Genomic DNA, 19,461 nt, shown 5'->3' on the forward strand with positions numbered 1-19,461 from the left:
GACAATCAAGGAAAAGAAGGAGTAGCCATAGTATTCAACACGAAATACGAGGCTAATCTTCTTGAATGGCAGGCAGTCTCAAGTAGAGTGATGTGGGCAAATATCAGAATGTGGAATTGGACAATGAGACTTATTTGTGCCTATGAGAAGGTTCTACTAAGGTAGAAGTGGAGGAATTTTTTGATGCTTTAGAGAAAGCAACTGACACAATGAAAAAGGAAAAGTTGGTCCTTGTATGGGATCTAAATAGTAGAGTAGGAAATGATTGTCAGACATACAAAAATATTTTGGGAAAATTTGGAGAAAAGAGCAAAGCTAATAATAATGGTAAATGCTTGCTGGATTTTTGTTCAGGACATGGATTAGTTATTACTAACACCATGTTCCAACATAAAAATGTGCACAAATTCACATGGAGAGAAAAGGCTAGGAATAAGAAAAGTCTCATTGACTATGTTACTGTTGATAGTGATGCTTTCTCCCTGCTGCAGAACACCAGAGTGTACAGAGGATTTGAAATTGGAAGTGATCACTATTTAGTCTTGAGCAGGATAAAATTGAATTTCACATTGAAAAGAATAACATGTAAGAAAGTTTTAAAGGAAATAAAAGTTGAGCAGCTCTCAGATGTGAACTGTAGACTAAAATACAAAAAGATTATTGAAGAAAAAATGAAAGAGTTTGAGAACAGGAACCAAACCTTGGAGATTCAGTTGCAAGCCTTGAAGAAAACCCTGATTGATTCAGCCAGAGAGGCATGTGGTGAGGTTGTCTGCAAACAGGAGACAAAGATATCCTTACCTTACAAAGATAGTAATTACCAGAAATGCTTAAGTATGGTGGTATAAAAGTCTTACAGTGGCTGCACTACTGCATAGTTCAAAAGGCCTGGACAGAGGGACGAATTCCTGATGATTGGAGTAGAGCTCTAATAGTACTCACATATAAAAAAGGAAATAAAACTGAATGAGAATTACAGAGGAATTTTCCTACTGAGTGTTCTGGGCAAGATTTATGCCAGTATACTTGAGAAACGGTTGAGAAAATTGTGGAAGAAAAGCTTGGTGAAGAACAAGCTGGATTCAGGCCAAATAGAGGCTATCAGGATCAGATCTTCACTTTATGACAAATAGTTCAGAAAGCATGGGAACATAACAAAGATCTGTATTTAAGTTTTGTCGATCTGGAAAAGGCATACGACATGGTGCCAAGAGAGTAGCTATTCAAAAAGACTACAGTTATAAGATGTCAATGGGGCATTATATCAAGCAATACTTAGTCTTTATGTTAAAGATACCAAGCAATTTTAAACCTGGTTTTACTCCATTTTTCCCAAGTAAGCAAACAGACAAAAATGTCAAGATTGCGCCTGCAAGTGATGCAAGACTAGCTGATCCTACAGGTAGTGCAAGACCAAGGCAACTCGTGGTAGAGGTGGAACAAGCTCCGATCACTAATCTTAATATTTACCCTTAATGCCAAAACACATCTCCAAGAAGGGGATGTATGATATTTTGTATTAAAGGCAAGGGGCCACTACCCAGACCGGTTTCGACCTTTTTTGAGGGCTCATCAGTGGGAGCTAGGCTAGAAATACCAAGATTTAGTAATACAGAGCTTGTAAGTATTTTATTTTACCAAAACAAGTTACCATAAGGTGTTTTAACCTTATTAAATAAAAATCTCAGGAGGAGATATAGATGTAGAAAGTATTTTTATCTTGGGTATAATTATGTTAAAGATACCAAGCAATTTTAAACCTGGTTTTACTCCATTTTTCCCAAGTAAGCAAACAGACAAAAATGTCAAGTTTGCGCCTGCAAGTGATGCAAGACTAGCTGATCCTACAGGTAGTGCAAGACCAAGGCAACTCGTGGTAGAGGTGGAACAAGCTCCGATCACTAATCTTAATATTTACCCTTAATGCCAAAACACATCTCCAAGAAGGGGATGTATGATGTTATTTTTCTCCTTTTATGGCAGAGCCACAGTGATAAAAACAATCATTACCCCAATGCTGATGCACACAGTCAATATCACAGGCATCACACTGCTACAAGAAAACCAATTATCCAAAAAACTCATAGATTTCTTCTGGAATTAAAAAAAACATGAGGTTAAAAAACAATACCTGCAACTAAAACATGAAGAAGGGGGGTACGCTCTGCCTGATCTCAAAAGCTTGCTTTATGCAAATACATTCAAAACCGTACGGAAGGCCTTAAACAAACCATATTTCAGGCCTCCTAATTAGATATTTTATAGGACTTTTCCTCCCCCTCTTTGGAACCACGGACTATGCTGGACCCCGTGCAAGGGTTGTGCCCAAGTGGTACCGCACACTAGTAAAATCACTCACAGTACTTAGAGACAAAGGAACAGAAATCCTCACACACAAACCCAAAGCAGTATACTGGGATTTCTTCCAACTCTCCAGGTGTGATACACCAAAACTCAGGACAAACAATGAAATTCTCTTTATAAACATCAAGAATAGCTGGGGACAGCCTTTTCATCGGGATCTGGCCTGGCGAATAGCTTATGGGCAGCTCCTGGTGAAACAGGTTAAATCTAGGTACGTACCCAGTCCGTGCAATCCCTTTTGTGATGTCTGCCGGGGCGTGGAAACGGTGGAGCATTTCTTTTATTTTTGCCCACCAGCCCAACGCGTCTGGCAAAGACTGAGCACAGCACTGGGAATCCTGATGCTATCACTAGAAGAGGTCATACACCTGCAATTCCCACCACCAGTCAACAAGACCCAAAAATTCGCCATTTTTTTAATTAACGTCTTAAAGTATCACATCTGGAAGGTACGGAAAAAATCCCAGGTAGGGGACGCAAATTTAATGTATGCAGGAATAAGCAAAGGTTTCTTTTTTTATCTTCCTAAATTTCTTGCGCAAGAGAGACATCTACTAGGCAACTTTAAATTTGTGAACAAATACTGCAAACCACCGAAAATATGCTTTCTTATACAGGGACGCATCAAGCCCTGTATATTTTTTTAGTATCTCCAAAACTCCACCTAACTCTCCCTAGGAAAAGTAACAACCACTCTGTTCTTCCTCGCCACAAAGCTTTCGCTGGCACAGTTTCCTTTACTCCAAATAAGAGGGTTAGATCTGAGAACCCGGGCTGCGAAGGCTTACTGTGAGGCGGTGCTGCTCCTTGTGAGCGACATCTCACGGGCCAGTCTTCTACCCCATTCTAAGTCCCAGTGGTACCAGGTCTGTAAGTTCCTTATTTTGTTCCCTTTCAGTTCAACTGACCGGACCTTAAGTCCTTTAATTTTTATGTAATTAAAAAAAAAAAAATGTTCTAACTAAAAATACTGTTTTCAAAACAGGTCAATGGATCGCCTTCATAGATAACTGACAAAATTATTAAGGATAAATTTATAAGTGAACTTCAGTCAAAATTTTTATGGTTAAATTTTCTTTTTTTTTGAACAGATAAATTGAGAATATGTGTCACAGACCAATTAGCCATATAAGGCTAAACAGGTTGACTGAGGCCTCTTTTATCTCCTACTATCCTACTCTAACTTTCATTATTCTCCTCTCTTACTGTTTGCTGACCCTCAGCATGCTTTATTCTCCAGAGGCTTATGATGAGAGACATGAACTCCCATTCGACCTCAAAAAAGGTCGAAACCGTTCTGGGTAGTGGCCCCTTGCCTTTAATACAAAACATCATACATCCCCTTCTTGGAGATGTGTTTTGGCATTAAGGGTAAATATTAAGATTAGTGATCGGAGCTTGTTCCACCTCTACCACGAGTTGCCTTGGTCTTGCACTACCTGTAGGATCAGCTAGTCTTGCATCACTTGCAGGCACAAACTTGACATTTTTGCCTGTTTGCTTACTTGAGAAAAATGGAGTAAAACTAGGTTTAAAATTGCTTGGTATCTTTAACATAATTATACCCAAGGTAAAAATACTTTCTAAATACTTAGTCTTTATTTGAATTATAAATCAGCAGTTAGAATTGAAGGAAGTACAGTAAGATGGTTTAATGTTAAATCTGGTGTGAGACAAGGATGTACATTATCCCCTCTGTTATTCATTATCTATATTGATCACATTATGAAGGAAAGTGGTATTAAACATGATATCAGAATTGGAGATGTTAATGTCAGCTCTTTGCTTTATGCGGACGATGTTATACTTCTAAATAAATCTGCTATAAGTTTTCAAAGATTCCCTGACTAAATTGAATAACTGTTGTAATAGATATGGAGTAATGAAACAAGCATTGATGGTAGTTGTGTGCAGTGGGAGAATTAAGTAGTAAGTAAGATAGTCAGGTGCAAGCATCTGTAGAAAAGACCTAAGGCAGAAGCTGAATACCTATGGGAGAGTGACAAAGACAATGAAAATATGTGACAATGACCATGTCAACTGTGTTGTGAATGGAGAACCTGTGGAACATGTGAAACATTTCAGCTACTTTGGCACTATTTTTAGTGAAGATGGTAAATTAAATATGGATATAGACAACAGAATCAACAAAGCTGGTATGGTAGGAAGTCAATTGAATAAATTCACATGGAATAAAAGAGAAGTTAGTCGGAACACTAAATTAGCTGTATACAAGACAGTGTTCAAACCAGTTTTAACTTATGGATCTGAGAGCTGGGTTAGAAGTAAAACACATGACCAAAGACTATAGACCGCAGATATGAGAGTTCTGAGAAAGATTACAGGCGTGAACAGATGGCATCAATGGCAATATCATATTAAAAACGAGGATATTAGGAAAGAACTTGACATTTTCAGCATCCAGGTATGTGTTAGTAGAGCTAATCTTAGATGGTATGGTCACTTAAACAGAATGAGCGAGGAAAGATTAGCAAAACAAGTTTTCTCTGCCACATTGGCAGGAAAACGACCCAGAGGAAGACCAAGATATAGGTGGATTGATACGGTACAAAGTGCCTTAGATGATAGAAATATAAAATCTGATAATGTTGGAGTCTTGACAAGTAACAGACTGATTTGGAGGAAAATTGTAGATAGGAAGTTAGTAATGATATAAATTTTTCATGTAGTACTATAATATCCTGTACACCCCTTGAGGGTACATGTCAGGAATTTGATGATGATGACGAAAGTAGGAAATTTTTTCACATTTTTTTTTTTTGAACAACTGAAGGTTGTGTTCTTCTTTGGGGAAGGCTGTTCCAAAGAACATAAGTAGATGGAATGAAAGAGGAGGTAGTAAAGTTGGTTTAGTGAGTTTCAAGCTGGGCTGTAAAAAGGGTGATGATTGGCAGTAGCCCTTGTTCTTATGATTTTGGAGGAGAGTGGAGGAATATTATATGGAGGATCTTACACAGAGGTAGTAACTTACTTTCATCCTGGTAACTTGGGTTTTCCATCCCATACAGGAAAATTGGTCATCAGAAAACACATAATTTACAGACAAAAAATATTGTTGGTGGTGGTGATGGGTGGTAGATAGCATTAATAGTAGGGTAGTTGAGTGCAGTGGGAGAATTAAATAAGATAGTCAGGTGCAAGCATCTGTAGAAAAGACCTAAGGCAGAAACTGAATACCTATGGGAGAGTGACTGAAGTGAAGTGATCAAAGAAAGAAGAGAAGGGGGGGGGATTACTAATTAGACAAAGCACACCACTTTTCTAAATAAAACTGAGCAATCTCATAGAAGATTTTGGTGCATCATCTGAAATATGCAAGCAATTAAGATCTGTATAGAGAGGTGTGAAGTAGTGTCTTGTGCAGAAAAGTACAGAGTGTTTTGATGACTGGTTAAAATGTGTTTGCGCCAGGAAAGGTTGGAGGTATAGATCAGTCTAAAAAGGAAAATGAGGTTGTCAAACCTCATCAAATGCTTTTGTAATGTTGAAAAAGACAGAGAGACTACTTGAGTTTATCTGAATTTTTCCATGACCTGAGTAGAGAGGTGGGTGAGAGAAGCCCTAAGATCAGCTTGGACTGGGATTGGCAGAATTTGTATTGCTGGTGATTGATTTGTTGGCAGGTCTCCAGGTGATGAAGAGTTGGGTGTTAATGACCTTCTCCATAGCTTTAGAGAGAACAGAGGTGAGAGTAATTGGATGGAAGTTTGTTGGTTGAATGGGCTGGATGCCGATCTGTTTCCATGCTACAGAGTAGATGTCATCTGAACAGGTGATAAGAATCAGTGTTACTTTTGGGGGTACAAGATTGTAATACAATGGGTAGGATACAGTCAGGACTGGATGTTTTGCATGTGTTCAGGTTATTAAGGATTCGTCAGATTTCTTTTTGGTGGAAGATTATGGGTGACATGAAGTGAGCAGTTCTTAGTTTTTTTTTTGTGTGTGTGTGTGTGTGTGTGTGTGGTGAATTAGCCCAGGTCACTGATGCAGTAAAAGAAAGAGATATTAGTAAGTCGGTCTTGTCTTTGGGTGAGGTGACTATGATACTATCCAGATGTGAAAGTGGAGGAAATGGGTGAAAAAAATAATTTTTTTTTCCAATGCCCTTGGCCAAGTATCAGAAGGCTCAAACTGCCACTTGAATAAGAGGCAAGTTTGCAGTATTTAGGCCCTTTCACAGCTGTTGTGAGCTGCAGTATATGTGGAGTGATCAGCATGCATTTTTGATGTAGGCCACTCGTGATATGTGCAGAGTTTTTCTTTTATAATAAATTTAGTTTAATCCTTTATCCAAGTGTGAGCAAACAAAGTTTGCACCTGAAAATACCTTCGGGACTGGGGTAAGGTAGTACAAAACCTTACCCCAGGACTATAATATTTTACTTAGACTATAATAAATTTAGTTTAATCTTTTTGTACTACCTTACCCCAGTCTTAAAGATATTTTCAGATGCAAACTTTGTTTGCTCACACTTGGATAAAGGATTAAACTAAATTTATTATAGTCTAACCAAGTGAAAAATAAACTTTCAACATCTTTCTCTAAATCCAGAGTAATTTAATAAAAAGGTGGCACACCTGTTGGCAACTCCTATAGGTAAAGATGATCTCACTATTGATTCTGCCTGGTATCTCCACCTCTGGGCCTGGCTCCCATGGAAGAGACCTCAATAAAGGTCAAAACTAGTCTGGGTAGTAGCCCTTCCCTTAATGCATAACATTATACATATCCACAAGGACATGTGTTTTGCATTATGGGAGATATTGGGATAGGAGTGATGGTAGCTTACTCCACCTTTGCTACGAGTTGCCTGGTGTTGTACTACCTTACCCTAGTCCTGAAGATATTTTCAGGCACAAACTTTGTTTGCTCACACCTGGATAAAGGATTAAACTAAATTTATTATAGTCTAACCAAGTGAAAAATAAACTTTCAAAGTTTTTCTTTTACTTTTTCTGTGTGGATGATTTCTGTTATTTAGTCTGAGCAGGTGTGTGGATCAGCAGAACTGAAGCAGTAGTCAGGCCATGGAAAGGAAGAATAGAAGTCATGAGACCGAGAACTGGTGATTGAAAGTTGTTCCGTGGAAAGGAAACTTGTACGAGGTTGTGATCTGAGTTAACAAGACAAATGACATCCATAGTATATTGGAAGAGGAACATATTAGGAAGAGATCAAGTGTGTTGGCTAACTGGAGGAAATTGTCAAGTATTCTGGTAGGATGAATAATGATCTGTATTGGGTCGTTGCTAATGGCAAACGTCTTGGCATCCCTGCCTGCTTGATCAGTGAAAGTAGAGAAGGGAAGCAATCTGAGTTGTGCCAGTAGAAAATAAATTTTATGTAAGACTTTAGTTTTATTCCAGTGGATAAAGCATGGTGGGCTAAACCAAACTCCTCAGACTTATAAAATAGAATATAATCTTGATATTCCTCAAGACAAAGCTAAGCTAAACTATCGATTAGCCTGTAATTACAAAGGCCACATGAATGGGATTCTGTAAATTCTAGAATGAGAAAGTAGGATGTTTATCTTTCATAGATTTAATTTTTGAACTGGAGAGAAAGATACTGTAAGTCAGTTTTATGAAGAAGTCTCCCAATTCTCTCTAACACATCCTTTACATATCAAATAGAAATTCTAGAAACTTCTTCAGGAGTAAGATTTGGATGAAGGCCATAATTATTAATAATTTTATTGATTATTTTGTTATTATATCCTTTTGAAATGAAAGCTGCTATTTTATTGAAAGTTTTGAGAACCAAGGCTTGGATGGTGGATAGGGATTTGGGCTGGAATAAGGAATGATGGTCTTCATTCCTACGAGATGATTTCTGTTACTTGGTCTGAGAAGGTGTTTGAATCAGTAGAAATGAAGCAGTAATCAGGCCATGGGAATGAGATATAGAAGTCACGGAGGTCATCTCATTTAGTAACCTTGTAGTGCCAAAAGATATGAGACTGAAAACTGGTGGGTTAAGGTTGTTCTGTGGAAAAGAATGGGATTATATTCATTTGGAAGGGGATCTTGTTAGGAAGATATCAAGTGCTGACAAATTTGAAGAGGCTATCAGGTATTCTGGTGGGAAGACTGTTGATCTGTGTTAGATCACTGCTAATGGCAAATACTTCAGCATGACTGCCTATTTGATCAGTGAAACTGGAGAAGGAAAGCTAATTTGAGTTATGAATGCTGACCAAGAAGGATAACTTTACTATTAGGGCATTCCAACTATAGAAAATCAAACTTTAGAGAGAGAGAGATCATTGAAGAAATCAGTGGTTAGCAGAGTTTGAAGAGCAACAGAGACAGCAAATGAAAGTGGTAGGTTGATTTGGTAGAGAAATTTTGACCCAAACCAGATCAAATGGGGGGAGGGGGGGAATCGTTCAAGGTTTTGCAATCTCTGACATGGAATTTTAGTTCTGATGAATGCAAAAGTGTCACACTTAAGGCAGAAAGCACTATGTAATGTGTAGGCTGAGTTGTTGAGGTTGCCAGTGGGTTCTGTCAGGAATAGTATTTCTAGTTTAGGTGACTGTAGGTGGTGGTGCATATCATTTATATTGCTGTTCAGGCTATGAATGTTGGTGATGTAGATACAGAAGCTTTTTTTTTTTTGGTAAGAATTAATGCTGGTTGTTTTCATTTCTTTTTGTTGGATTACAGTTTTTTTTATTTTTATTTTTTTTATTATGTGTTTCTTGGAATTGTGATCCATTAAAGGTGTGGAGGAAGAGATAAAAAGGAATAGGGGCATGCAACAAGAGGTGACAGACCTTCAAATACACTGCTTATACAGAGAGAACCCAGTCTCCTGTGCATATGTTGCCTTCACAGCTTTTCCTTGTCTTCCTCCAGACAAGAACTAGCAAAGTGGCAGCAGGATTGGACACTAGCTGATCAGGAAATGTCCGGATTCATTACTAATCAGTTCAATCCCATGCACTAACCAGTGGCTAGCATACAGAACCATTTTATTGTGAAACTGTTGAATGGGGGAGGATTGGATTCCCTTACAGTGTGACCGGCATGTCATTGAGGGTATCACTCTCATTGCATGTGGGAAGAGAATGGAGGAACAGAAACTGGAACCCTTGCACTAGTGACAAAACATGACTGCAAGCCACTTTAGGACTGGGTGGTAGTATTTCACCAGGCAGTAACAGATGTGTTGTTCAGCTGAAATGGCATTCATCACCCCCCCCCCCCCTCCATTTCTGATAAAGCCACAATAACACGAGCAATAGGTCTTGGAGGTTTAGCAGAAGCAACAGTTGCTCACAATCCATATACAGTTCAACTGCTAATGTAATAAACTTGCTTCTGCCATTTATCTTTTTTGCAATCTACATCTGTTCTCTGGAATAGCTTTCTCACAAAATATTCCTCAATGAGACTATAACCACCCAGCTCTACAAAAAGAATATCAAATAATTCTTTCTTAAATTCTGCCCACATGTGACAGCAATTTGCAACAGGGTTCTGCTATCTCTCTTGCATTTTGTCCCTGACAGTAAGCTATGTTCCAATGTTTTATCCTTAAGTTCTTATTATAGTTTTCTATGCTTAAGCCCATTAAGGCAACAACACATAATGAACTGAATGAACATACTAGAGCTTTCATGCATAATACATAAATGTGCACTAAACAATGCATAATCCTAAACATAAGATAAGTTTTCACTACTGGCACAGTCAATAAATAAAAAAAGAAGTAAATAATTATAAAGTGGCATATTTAAGTAACCATTCTCTTTTTTTATGGTAGGAATAGGAAAACAGGATTTTGTAATATTAACTAACACTGACTTCTGATTCTTGATCTAATGCTGATTGAACAGTAGCTACATTAATTCGAAAGTCACGTGAAGTGCTCAGCTTGAGATTGGCCATTAGATCTACCTAAGAATGAAGAAAAATCAATTAATAATAAATTGAAGAAAAGCACATAATGTTTTTTTATTGTCAGTACATTAAAAAACATTCTGGCAGTGAACAATAATGATATTAATAATAAAACTTTTAGGCAAAAATCTGAAAGCACCTGAATATCAGGAAATGATGATGTGATGACTACACTAAAACAAAATCTCAAACCCAATGGCTAAATAAAAATTTACATAAATTTAAAAGAAATGAAATTTTAAGTTATCTGCATAAGAAATTTCTTCTTTTAAGAGAAATTTCTTAGTTTTCACAGAACTAATATTATTTTATATTTATTCATACTGAAGCTTCTGGAAGAACTCTTGGGTATAGCAAAAATGAAACAAATAATTTATGAATTAAATTAAATATTTACAAGCTGGTGTTTCATCAGCTGAAGGCAGCAGCATTATCACCTGGAAAGTAAAAAAGGCTATATACCTTTCTGTGCACAATGGCAGGAAAAAAGCCTTTCTGTATGCAATGACAGGAAAATAAGGATATAACAATAGTTTACCATTCCTAGACTCCTTAGTAACATGCCTTCCTAATGGTAACCTTTCCTTCACTGTATATATAGGAAACCCATTCACACAGCAGATACAGTCACAAACTCTCCCACCACCACTCCTCTCAACAATATGGCATTATTAAGACTAACCAATAGAACCCACAATCTTTATTCCAGTGGAACCTCCCTTTCAACCAAACTCAACCACATAAACAACACCTTCCTCTTCAATGGCTAAAGTGATTACAGAATTTAAAAAAATAATCGGTTCCTTCCCCCATTCCCTGGCCACCTCTTCAGAAAGATTTCAGAAATGCCATCACCATCCCCTACATCCATGGCACATCAGAAAAAATAGCCAGTGGAATGAGTCAAGAGCAGAAGAGGACAGAGAGAGAGAAAGCAAGAAGCCAAGAGAGTTGTGGTGCAGGCAAAGGCCATGGCATATCAAGATCTGTGTGATCAATTAGAAACAAAGGTAGGACAGAGAAAATTTTACAACTAGCAAAATGTAGAAATAAAGCAGCAAAGGACATCTTACATGTGAGGCAGATCAAAGATGCTGAAGGAAGAGTATTATGGAGGGATGTGGACATAAGAAACAGACAGAGAATATACTGTAAGGGACTTTTGAATGAGGAAAATGCAAGGACTCATGGAGAAGATGGGCAGCCTTCTGAGGGGATGGTGCAGAACATCAGTAGAGTGGAAGTGAAGGAGGCCATGAAGAAGATGAAGAATGGAAAATTGGTGGGCCCAGACAGGATTCCAGTGAAGACATAGAAGGCACTGGGGGAAGAGGAAATTGACCTGCTGTGGGACCTGTTCATGAAAGTTTGCCAACAGGAAAATATACCCGAGGAATGGAGGGAGAGTACTCTTGTCCCCATCTACAAGGGTAAAGGGGATGCACAAGACTATAAAAACTACAGAGGAATAAATTTGATGTCCCACACAATGAAAATCCTAGAAAGGGGTTCTTGATAGAAGATTGAGGAAGAAGGTAGAGATTGCAAAGGAACAATTTGGCTTCATGCCTGGTAGATCAACTACAGATGCTATCTTTGGGTTACGGCAGATGATGGAAAAGTTTCGAAAGAAACAACAAGAACTGCATCTGGTGTTTATTGATCTGGAGAAAGCATATGATAGAGTGCCAAGGCAAGAAGTCTGGAGGTGTCTGAGGGAGAAGAAGGTACCGGAGAAATATGTCAGGCTGGAGCAGGAGATGTACAGAAATGTGAAGACAAGAGTTTGGACCTGTCTGGGACAGACAGAAAGTTTTCAAGTAACAGTTGGCTGGCATCAAGGGTCAGCATTAAGTCCGTTTCTGTTTAATATTGTGATGGAGGTGGTGAGAGAAGATGCGCCTCGGACAATGTTGTATGCAGATGACATCTTGCTGTGTGCAGATTCAAGAGAAGTGGCAGCTAAACTGGAAAGTGGGAGGAAAATACACCTAAACCTCTTTTTACACGATAGATACGTTCCTAAAAATTACACGTAAATAGAATTTGCGTAAAAAACACTACTGACTCCATAGAAAAAGTGAAAATTGGTTCCAAACCTGAAATATAAGCAAAATAATGAAAAAAAAATAAACATTAAATTCGTTAGGATCTTAAGATTTTTATTTACATTTCATGGAGAACACACATACATATAATGAATTTTAATAACTTAAAAAAAAAACATATTCATTTCAGTTGTTTGCTAAGGATTCTATAAAAAAATTATGTTATTCGCTATCAGTTTCTGACAATAAACGTGAAAGCTTTCGTTTTCGTGAGACTGTAATATCACTAGAACTACTAGATATGGTATTATCGTCATCGACTTCCGCCTCAACTTGTGGAATTCTTCTTGTCATGTCTTGAACAAAAGTACGACTGGTTATTTCATACAGAGAATTATATTGCGACTTATCTAAAGCATCACCACAGCGATTAATAACTGAGTCGCAATATAATTCTCTGTATGAAGACATTAACAACTTAAGCTCACGTGAAAACTTCCCAGCACATTTTTATTTGGATCATGTCGGGCAAAATAATTGCCTAAATTACTAGTCAGTTTAAGACCGTCTTTAATTATATCAGCAGTAAAAGTAGGATTATCTTTATCATTAACTACTTCACTTTCAGGAGTCTCAGAAACAATCTCCACTATTTCGTCTTTGCTAAGAAGTTTATCAATTAACAATTCTTCGATATCTGCCGACATAAGATCATCAAATCCTTCTCTGCCAATTTCACATGCCAAACTTATTATATTGGGGAATTCTGCAGTATGATTGAAGGGAACAGGAGCATTCTCTTTAACACATGTGGGCCAAATAGCTTTCCAGCATGTATTCATAGTTTCTGGTCTCAATTCAGATAACGATAATCGAACCTGTTCAATACAATCCATAATCGAAAATTTTTTCCACACATCCATAACTGATAGTGTTTCATCATCATTTAGCTTGTTCAAAACGTACTGAAATGTTCGTCTGACATAATGTTTTAAAAGTTGCAATTATACTCTGATCTAGAGGTTGTAGCAATGATGTGGTATTGGGCAGCAGAAAAAAAAATTGCACATTTGGGTGTTCTATGGCAGGATGACCGGGTGCATTATCAAAAATCAAAAGCACTTTAAATTCCGAGACCCTTGTCGTTCAAATAGGTCTAACTTCTGGCACAAAATGTTTGTTGGAACCACTCAGTGAAAATATCAATGGTCACCCAAGCTTTTTTGTGGCCATCCAATGAACTGGCAATTTTTGAAAATCTATGCCTTTCATTGGCCATGGTCTTAATGATCGATTTATGAGCAATGGTTTTAACATCCTATCTCCTAAAGCGTTCGAACAAAATAGGAGTGTTATGCGATCCTTTGCTGCTTTGAACCCACCAACAGTTTTTTGCGTTTTTGATACGTAAATTCTGTTCGGCATTTTTTTCCAGAAAAGGCAAGTTTCATCCATATTCCAAACTTGCTCATGAGTGTATCCTCCATCTTAAATTATTTTAGCAAGTTTTTGTGGAAATGCTTTAGCAGCTGTTTCATCAGCAGAAGCCGTTTCACCTTTAATTTTTATATTATGAAGAGCATGTCTTTTAATAAATTTAGCCAGCCAACCATTGCTTGTATGAAATTCATATTTTTTCCTTGATTGAGATGAAGTATCTGGCTGCAGTTTTTTAATCTGTTCATAAAATCTCAATACTGATTGCTTGATGGAATTTCTGTCAACTGGCATTCTTTTTTATACATTATCTTCTATCCACATCACTAAAGCTTTTTCAGCCTTTTCTAGAACAACATCTCTTGTGTATGATGATAATTTCGCACTCGATTTTGTACCAGAACATACCGCTTTTCTAATTGCCTTTTGATTTTTCTTTATAGATCTGACAGTTGATTCACAGACTCCAAAATGCTTACCCACAGCCATTGCACCTTCCCCAGTTTGAAGACGATCTAAAATTTGAATTTTTATATCGAAGGAAACTGCTTTCCTTTTTTTTTTTTTTTTTTTGGTTATTGGCAACATAAAATCTTCGGTTAACAAAATGAAAGTTTGAAAATTACATATAGCTTACCATTTATTATTTCTTGGCAAAATTATTAATTTTACAATGCGATTTTTATTTTGATTTCACTTAAAAAATGCAAATGCAAAAAATGTGGTAACTCTGTTGTCTACTCAAACACCAAATTCAAACCGCTAAGAACTGCTTTTTTATGCGCAGTTAGTTATGTAATTAGGGGAATTCCCAATAAATGAAATTCGTAAGAATTTAGAATTTTCTTAATTGAAACGAGAATGCAATTCTACAAAATTCTCAGAAATTTCTTGAATTCCGGATTTTTTCCTAACTTAGACTTTATGTTGGTCGCATAAAAGTGAATAAAAATCACATTAAAAAAAATTATTTTTGATATCTCAATTCACGTAACTCCGAATTCGCGTAAAAAAAATTTACATAAAAAGAGGTTTAGGTGTACTGGAAGAGAGAGGTATGAGACTGAACAGAAGTAAGACAGAGTATATGTGTTGCAAAGTGGACAGCAGCCAGGAGACAGATCTGGAGTTGGAAGGAAATCTCATCAGGAAGGTGAGGGACTTTAGATACTTAGGTTCAACAGTGGAAGAAGATGGAGGGGCTGAGAAGGAAGTGGGATAAGAAGCAGGATACAAGCAGGTTGGAGGAACTGGAGAGAGATGGCTAGAGTGCTATGCGATAAGAGGGTGCCGATCAATCTGAAAAGTAAAATCTATAGGACAGTAGTGAGGCCAACTATGACGTATGCTATGGAAACTGTAGCCCTTAGGAAAAATAACATCAGCAGGATGGAGGTAGCAGAGATGAGAATGCTTAGGTGGATGTGCGGTGTGACCAGAATGGATTGTCTGAGAAATGACTATGTGAGGGGAACAGTGAAAGTTACGAACTTAGGAGCGAAGATACAGGAGGCAAGGTTGAGATGGTTTGGTCATGTGATAAGGAGGGAGGACGAATATGTGGGAAGAAAGGTCATGCAGATGGATGTGCAAGGAAGGAGGAAGCGTGGGCGGCCAAAGAAGAGATGGAGATAGATGGTAGAAGAGGATTTGAGGATGAAGAACTTGGATGTGGTGACAGCCCAAGACAGGAGGATGTGGAGGAGACTCATCATTAACAGCGACCCCACTTAAGTGGGACAAGCTGCAGAAGAAGAAGAAGTCATTAAAAAAGTACAACCTCTACAATGCTTTTAAGCTTCACCATAAACTTGCTATCCGTATCTGTTCTACTAAAGATCAGCTCCCTCCTCTCTCAGTGCCTGGATTATATAAAGTACCCTGTTCCTGGGTATAATAATAATAATCATCATTGTTATTATTATTTCACACCTCCAGGGAGTCCAAAGACTCATCGAGGGAGGGCACCTACTCTATAACTTTCTGCCTCCACCACTCACCCTCATCCATCAACCGCATCATCTACACCAACACCCTCTATTGTCCACCACCACCACCACTAGTGTTTCCACAGACAATCACAAACATCCATGCCCATGGCGGGATTCGAACCCAAAGCCTTTTGGCTGGAGAGCGGATACGCTAACCACTCGGCCAACCAGGCCGGCAAAAAAATTTAATGATCCTTCTGCAGGTCATACATCTGCAATCACGACTATGGTCAATCTGGCCTTGCAGACCATGTTTTGGGTACAACCTACAGGATATCCTAAATTCAAAAAAGAAAGACTGTTTTTAGAATCTGCAGCAGCACTCAGAAATCAACTGAATTGAAATAAATACGGTTGCATAAAACTTCCCAAAATTTAGGAAACATTAATTATCAGAGGTCCCACTTTACATTCTAGGCCACCTACAATGCCCATAGAGGATGCACCACCTAGATAAGACTTTAGAGTCACCCATGTGTTTCACTTAGTGATGTGTTGTATTTGAGTGTCTGTTACAAGAGTTATTTGTAATACCTGAAGATGTCTCTAATGGAATATTTATTCCATTAAACCTCCAACATGAAGTGACAATAATATCACCCATCTTTCTCCTATTCACTAGTGTCTACAGTCCCCAAATTCTCAATCAGTCTTCACAATCTGTATTCCACAATTCCAACATCATCTTTAGCACTTTGTCTATATCAGAATCATCATGAAAACCATAAGACCAGACTTCTGCATAAGAGTCCAGGTGAGGTCATATCAAAAACTTGTAAAGAAGCAAAATGACTTACTTATCCTTAGATGTTAAGGTTCGTTTCAGCATTGCAATTATTCTCTGAGTTGTAATTGCAAATCTCTCCTATATGACTCTTGAATTTCAACTTCCTATCTATTAAAACTCCAATAGCCTGATCAGTTTATTGTTGAATAATCCCACCAGTATATATGGCATTGGATATCTCATTACAGCAAAGTGCAAAAATTTATTTGGTAACAGTGAAATGACAGCCATTTTCCCATGCCCACAATTCCAGCATAATCAAATCATCCTACAAGTACTGATTATCCTGCCTATCTTTGCATTATCAGCACACAGTTGTATGTCACCTGTCAAACTCTTCCTAACGTCAATAATGTAAAGATTGAATAACAATGGACCAAGGACTAATCTTTGTGGTATATGCCACTGGTCACCTTAAATCCTGCAGACTCCCCCCCCCCACAAGGACCAGCCATCTTGGGGGTGTGGTGGGTGCAATGCACCCGGGCCCCACGATCGAGTGGGTGCAGTTGGTACACATTTGCGGAAACGTATTTTTTATTTTATTTTATTTTTTTCCTTCTTCTAATTTTGCTTATAACTAAAGGGATTTCATCGACAGGATTTTAGGACCCCTGGTAATAATAATAATATCTCTGTGTTTCTCTATTTGCTTAACCATTTTGATGCGTTTATGCAGTCTATAAAAATTAACAAACATGATTTCATTTTATCCTAAAATGACTGATTCATCATTAGTTTATTTCAAATCTGTTACACATTTATATCGTTTGGCTTGTTATCGAAACCGTTGAAAAAATATTTATTATATTCTTTATATATGGTTAGTCTAGAGCGAGCAGGGGTGGACAATCCTTAATATGCCTGCCAAATGTGGCATTGCAATGACTTTTTTCCAGCACGCAAACCAGGGCTCATCTTAAAAAATAATTAAATAAAAAAATACATTTCAAACATCTTTGCTGACACGTATTTTAACTTAATATAATACAATTTTATTAAGTACAGCTATACCAAATAAAAATGCAATAATTAACTCTACCAACTGTTTCATAATAATAAGTAATAAGAAAATTAGAAACAAACATCCTATTTCCAAGCCATCGATATATCTCCGTGATATATTGATGTACAAGTTTTGTCCAGTTCGGTTGTTGCATTATTCGTCAAGCATCCAGACATTGCATGATTCCTTTACCATCATTTGATATATCTTTTCATGTTTTGTATAGAACGTATCCGTTTTCTAAATTGTATTTGTATTTTATTAAATCGTAAGTATTAAAATATGGATTGGAAGTACTTATTGTCAATTAATATGTTTAACTTATTAGATATAAAAGCATTCCTTTACATTGATTTTTGGAAACTAAAGTTTTCAGTTTTTTTTCATAAAATCCCCACATATATTGCAATTGCTATTTCCTGCCCAGAGAGCAGGTTCCTTGTGTGCATCCTACCCAAATAGCGCCATCTGCTTTCCCATTATTCAAGCAAAAATTTACATCAAGTATCTCGAGTAAATTTACATTTACTCGAGATACTTAATGAACAATCCTTCACGAATGACTAATGAACAGACAGCCATGGTACTAGGCCAGTAAAGATATGTGCATATGGTTGGTGCGGTATTAACAAAAGATTGCGCGAGTCAAAGATAAAAGTCAACAGACAATTTTTGAATTGAAATGCTAATTCTCTTCAACCAAATTCAATATCTGAAAGTGCCATAACAATATTCACTATATATTTCCTAGCTTTAACACGTTTACGAATTTTAACACTTTCTGTTGATTTTTATTGTTGCTCGGCATTTGAGCTGGGAGGAACAGACTCCCACACATCTAGTTTTTAGCGTTTGCCAGTGCAGCATATGGTTTTGCTTGCGGCTAAATAGCATAGTTTTTTGGGAAAGGGACATGCGATTCATTAGTTAGTGCCATTTTTATCCCAGCTGTCTCTAATTTGTTGAGAAATATATTATACAGACTGCAAATGTTTGTACCTTATTCAGTGATACAATAAAACGACCTGCTTTTACTTGTGTCTGCAGATGTATTGGCTAGTATGGAGGGAACGTGATTTGCCATGGGAAGCAAGTCAATACTGCCATGAAATGAATGTGATTAAATTTTTTTTTTTTCTGTGCGCAGTTACGCGAAAGTTTTCAATTTCTTTTTTCGCAAAGTAAAATCAGGGTGCGAGTTATACGCGAGGACCAGTTATATTCAGTAAATACAGTAAGTTATTTTTAAAGCTATATGAAATGTGTTATCAATATTCAGGATTATGAAGTGTTGTCTGCACGTGATTAGATCTCAAATACGTTAATTTCAACTCAGTTAATAGTGATAGATAAGGTGAAACTGGTGTACTGAAGTAAGCAAACGAAAAAAAATAAACACATTCCTTGAGTGTTCCTAAAATTTTGTAATATTGTAAAAAGTATGTACATATTTAACTTTTTGTTAATTCATGGGATAAAAATATTTAATATTATTTACTTATTCAACAGGCAAAGCCTAACCCATAATGTCCATGCCAAGAAAGTATCTCTCTGATTGTCAAAAAAAGGAAATCAGCAAAAAAGAAAAAAGAAGAAAAGCAAAATCTCAAAAAGTCACAAGTAGATTTGTTTTCATGGCTACAAAATAAATCCGACAACGAAATTGCTATGACTTCAGCAGGTGCGATTCAAACTTCAACTGAAGAAGAAAACTCCAAACAAGCTACACAACTTTTCAATGAAAATGTAGAAACTGTGAGATTCGTTGAAAAAGATGTGTCTGATTATACAAACATTTTGGATACAGCAAATAATGATGGTGATCAAGTGAATATAAACGATCCAGGTTTGTGGCCAAATATTATAACAGTTAAATTTAGATTATTTTGTGTT

General features: G+C 37.2%; 1 protein-coding gene across 4 annotated transcripts in view; it reads right to left on the bottom strand.

Moving 5' to 3' along the window:
- LOC150106342 (Fanconi anemia group I protein-like) overlaps positions 1 to 19,461 on the bottom strand; it is a 506,449-nt gene that overhangs the window by 15,848 nt on the left and 471,140 nt on the right. For 3 of the 4 annotated variants that reach the window (XM_090392383.1, XM_090392381.1, XM_090392379.1), the window contains one exon: positions 10,198 to 10,296. In XM_090392383.1, the coding sequence (XP_090248509.1) occupies positions 10,198 to 10,296 (99 nt within the window). The remainder of the gene's footprint in view (positions 1 to 10,197; positions 10,297 to 19,461) is intronic. The other variant, XM_090392380.1, reaches the window with a different exon arrangement.

The sequence above is a fragment of the Typopeltis vanoorti genome, chromosome 5 (assembly GCF_054136105.1).
Source record: "Typopeltis vanoorti isolate ZY-2024b chromosome 5, IOZ_Tvanoo_1.0, whole genome shotgun sequence".
NCBI lineage: Eukaryota > Metazoa > Arthropoda > Arachnida > Uropygi > Thelyphonidae > Typopeltis > Typopeltis vanoorti.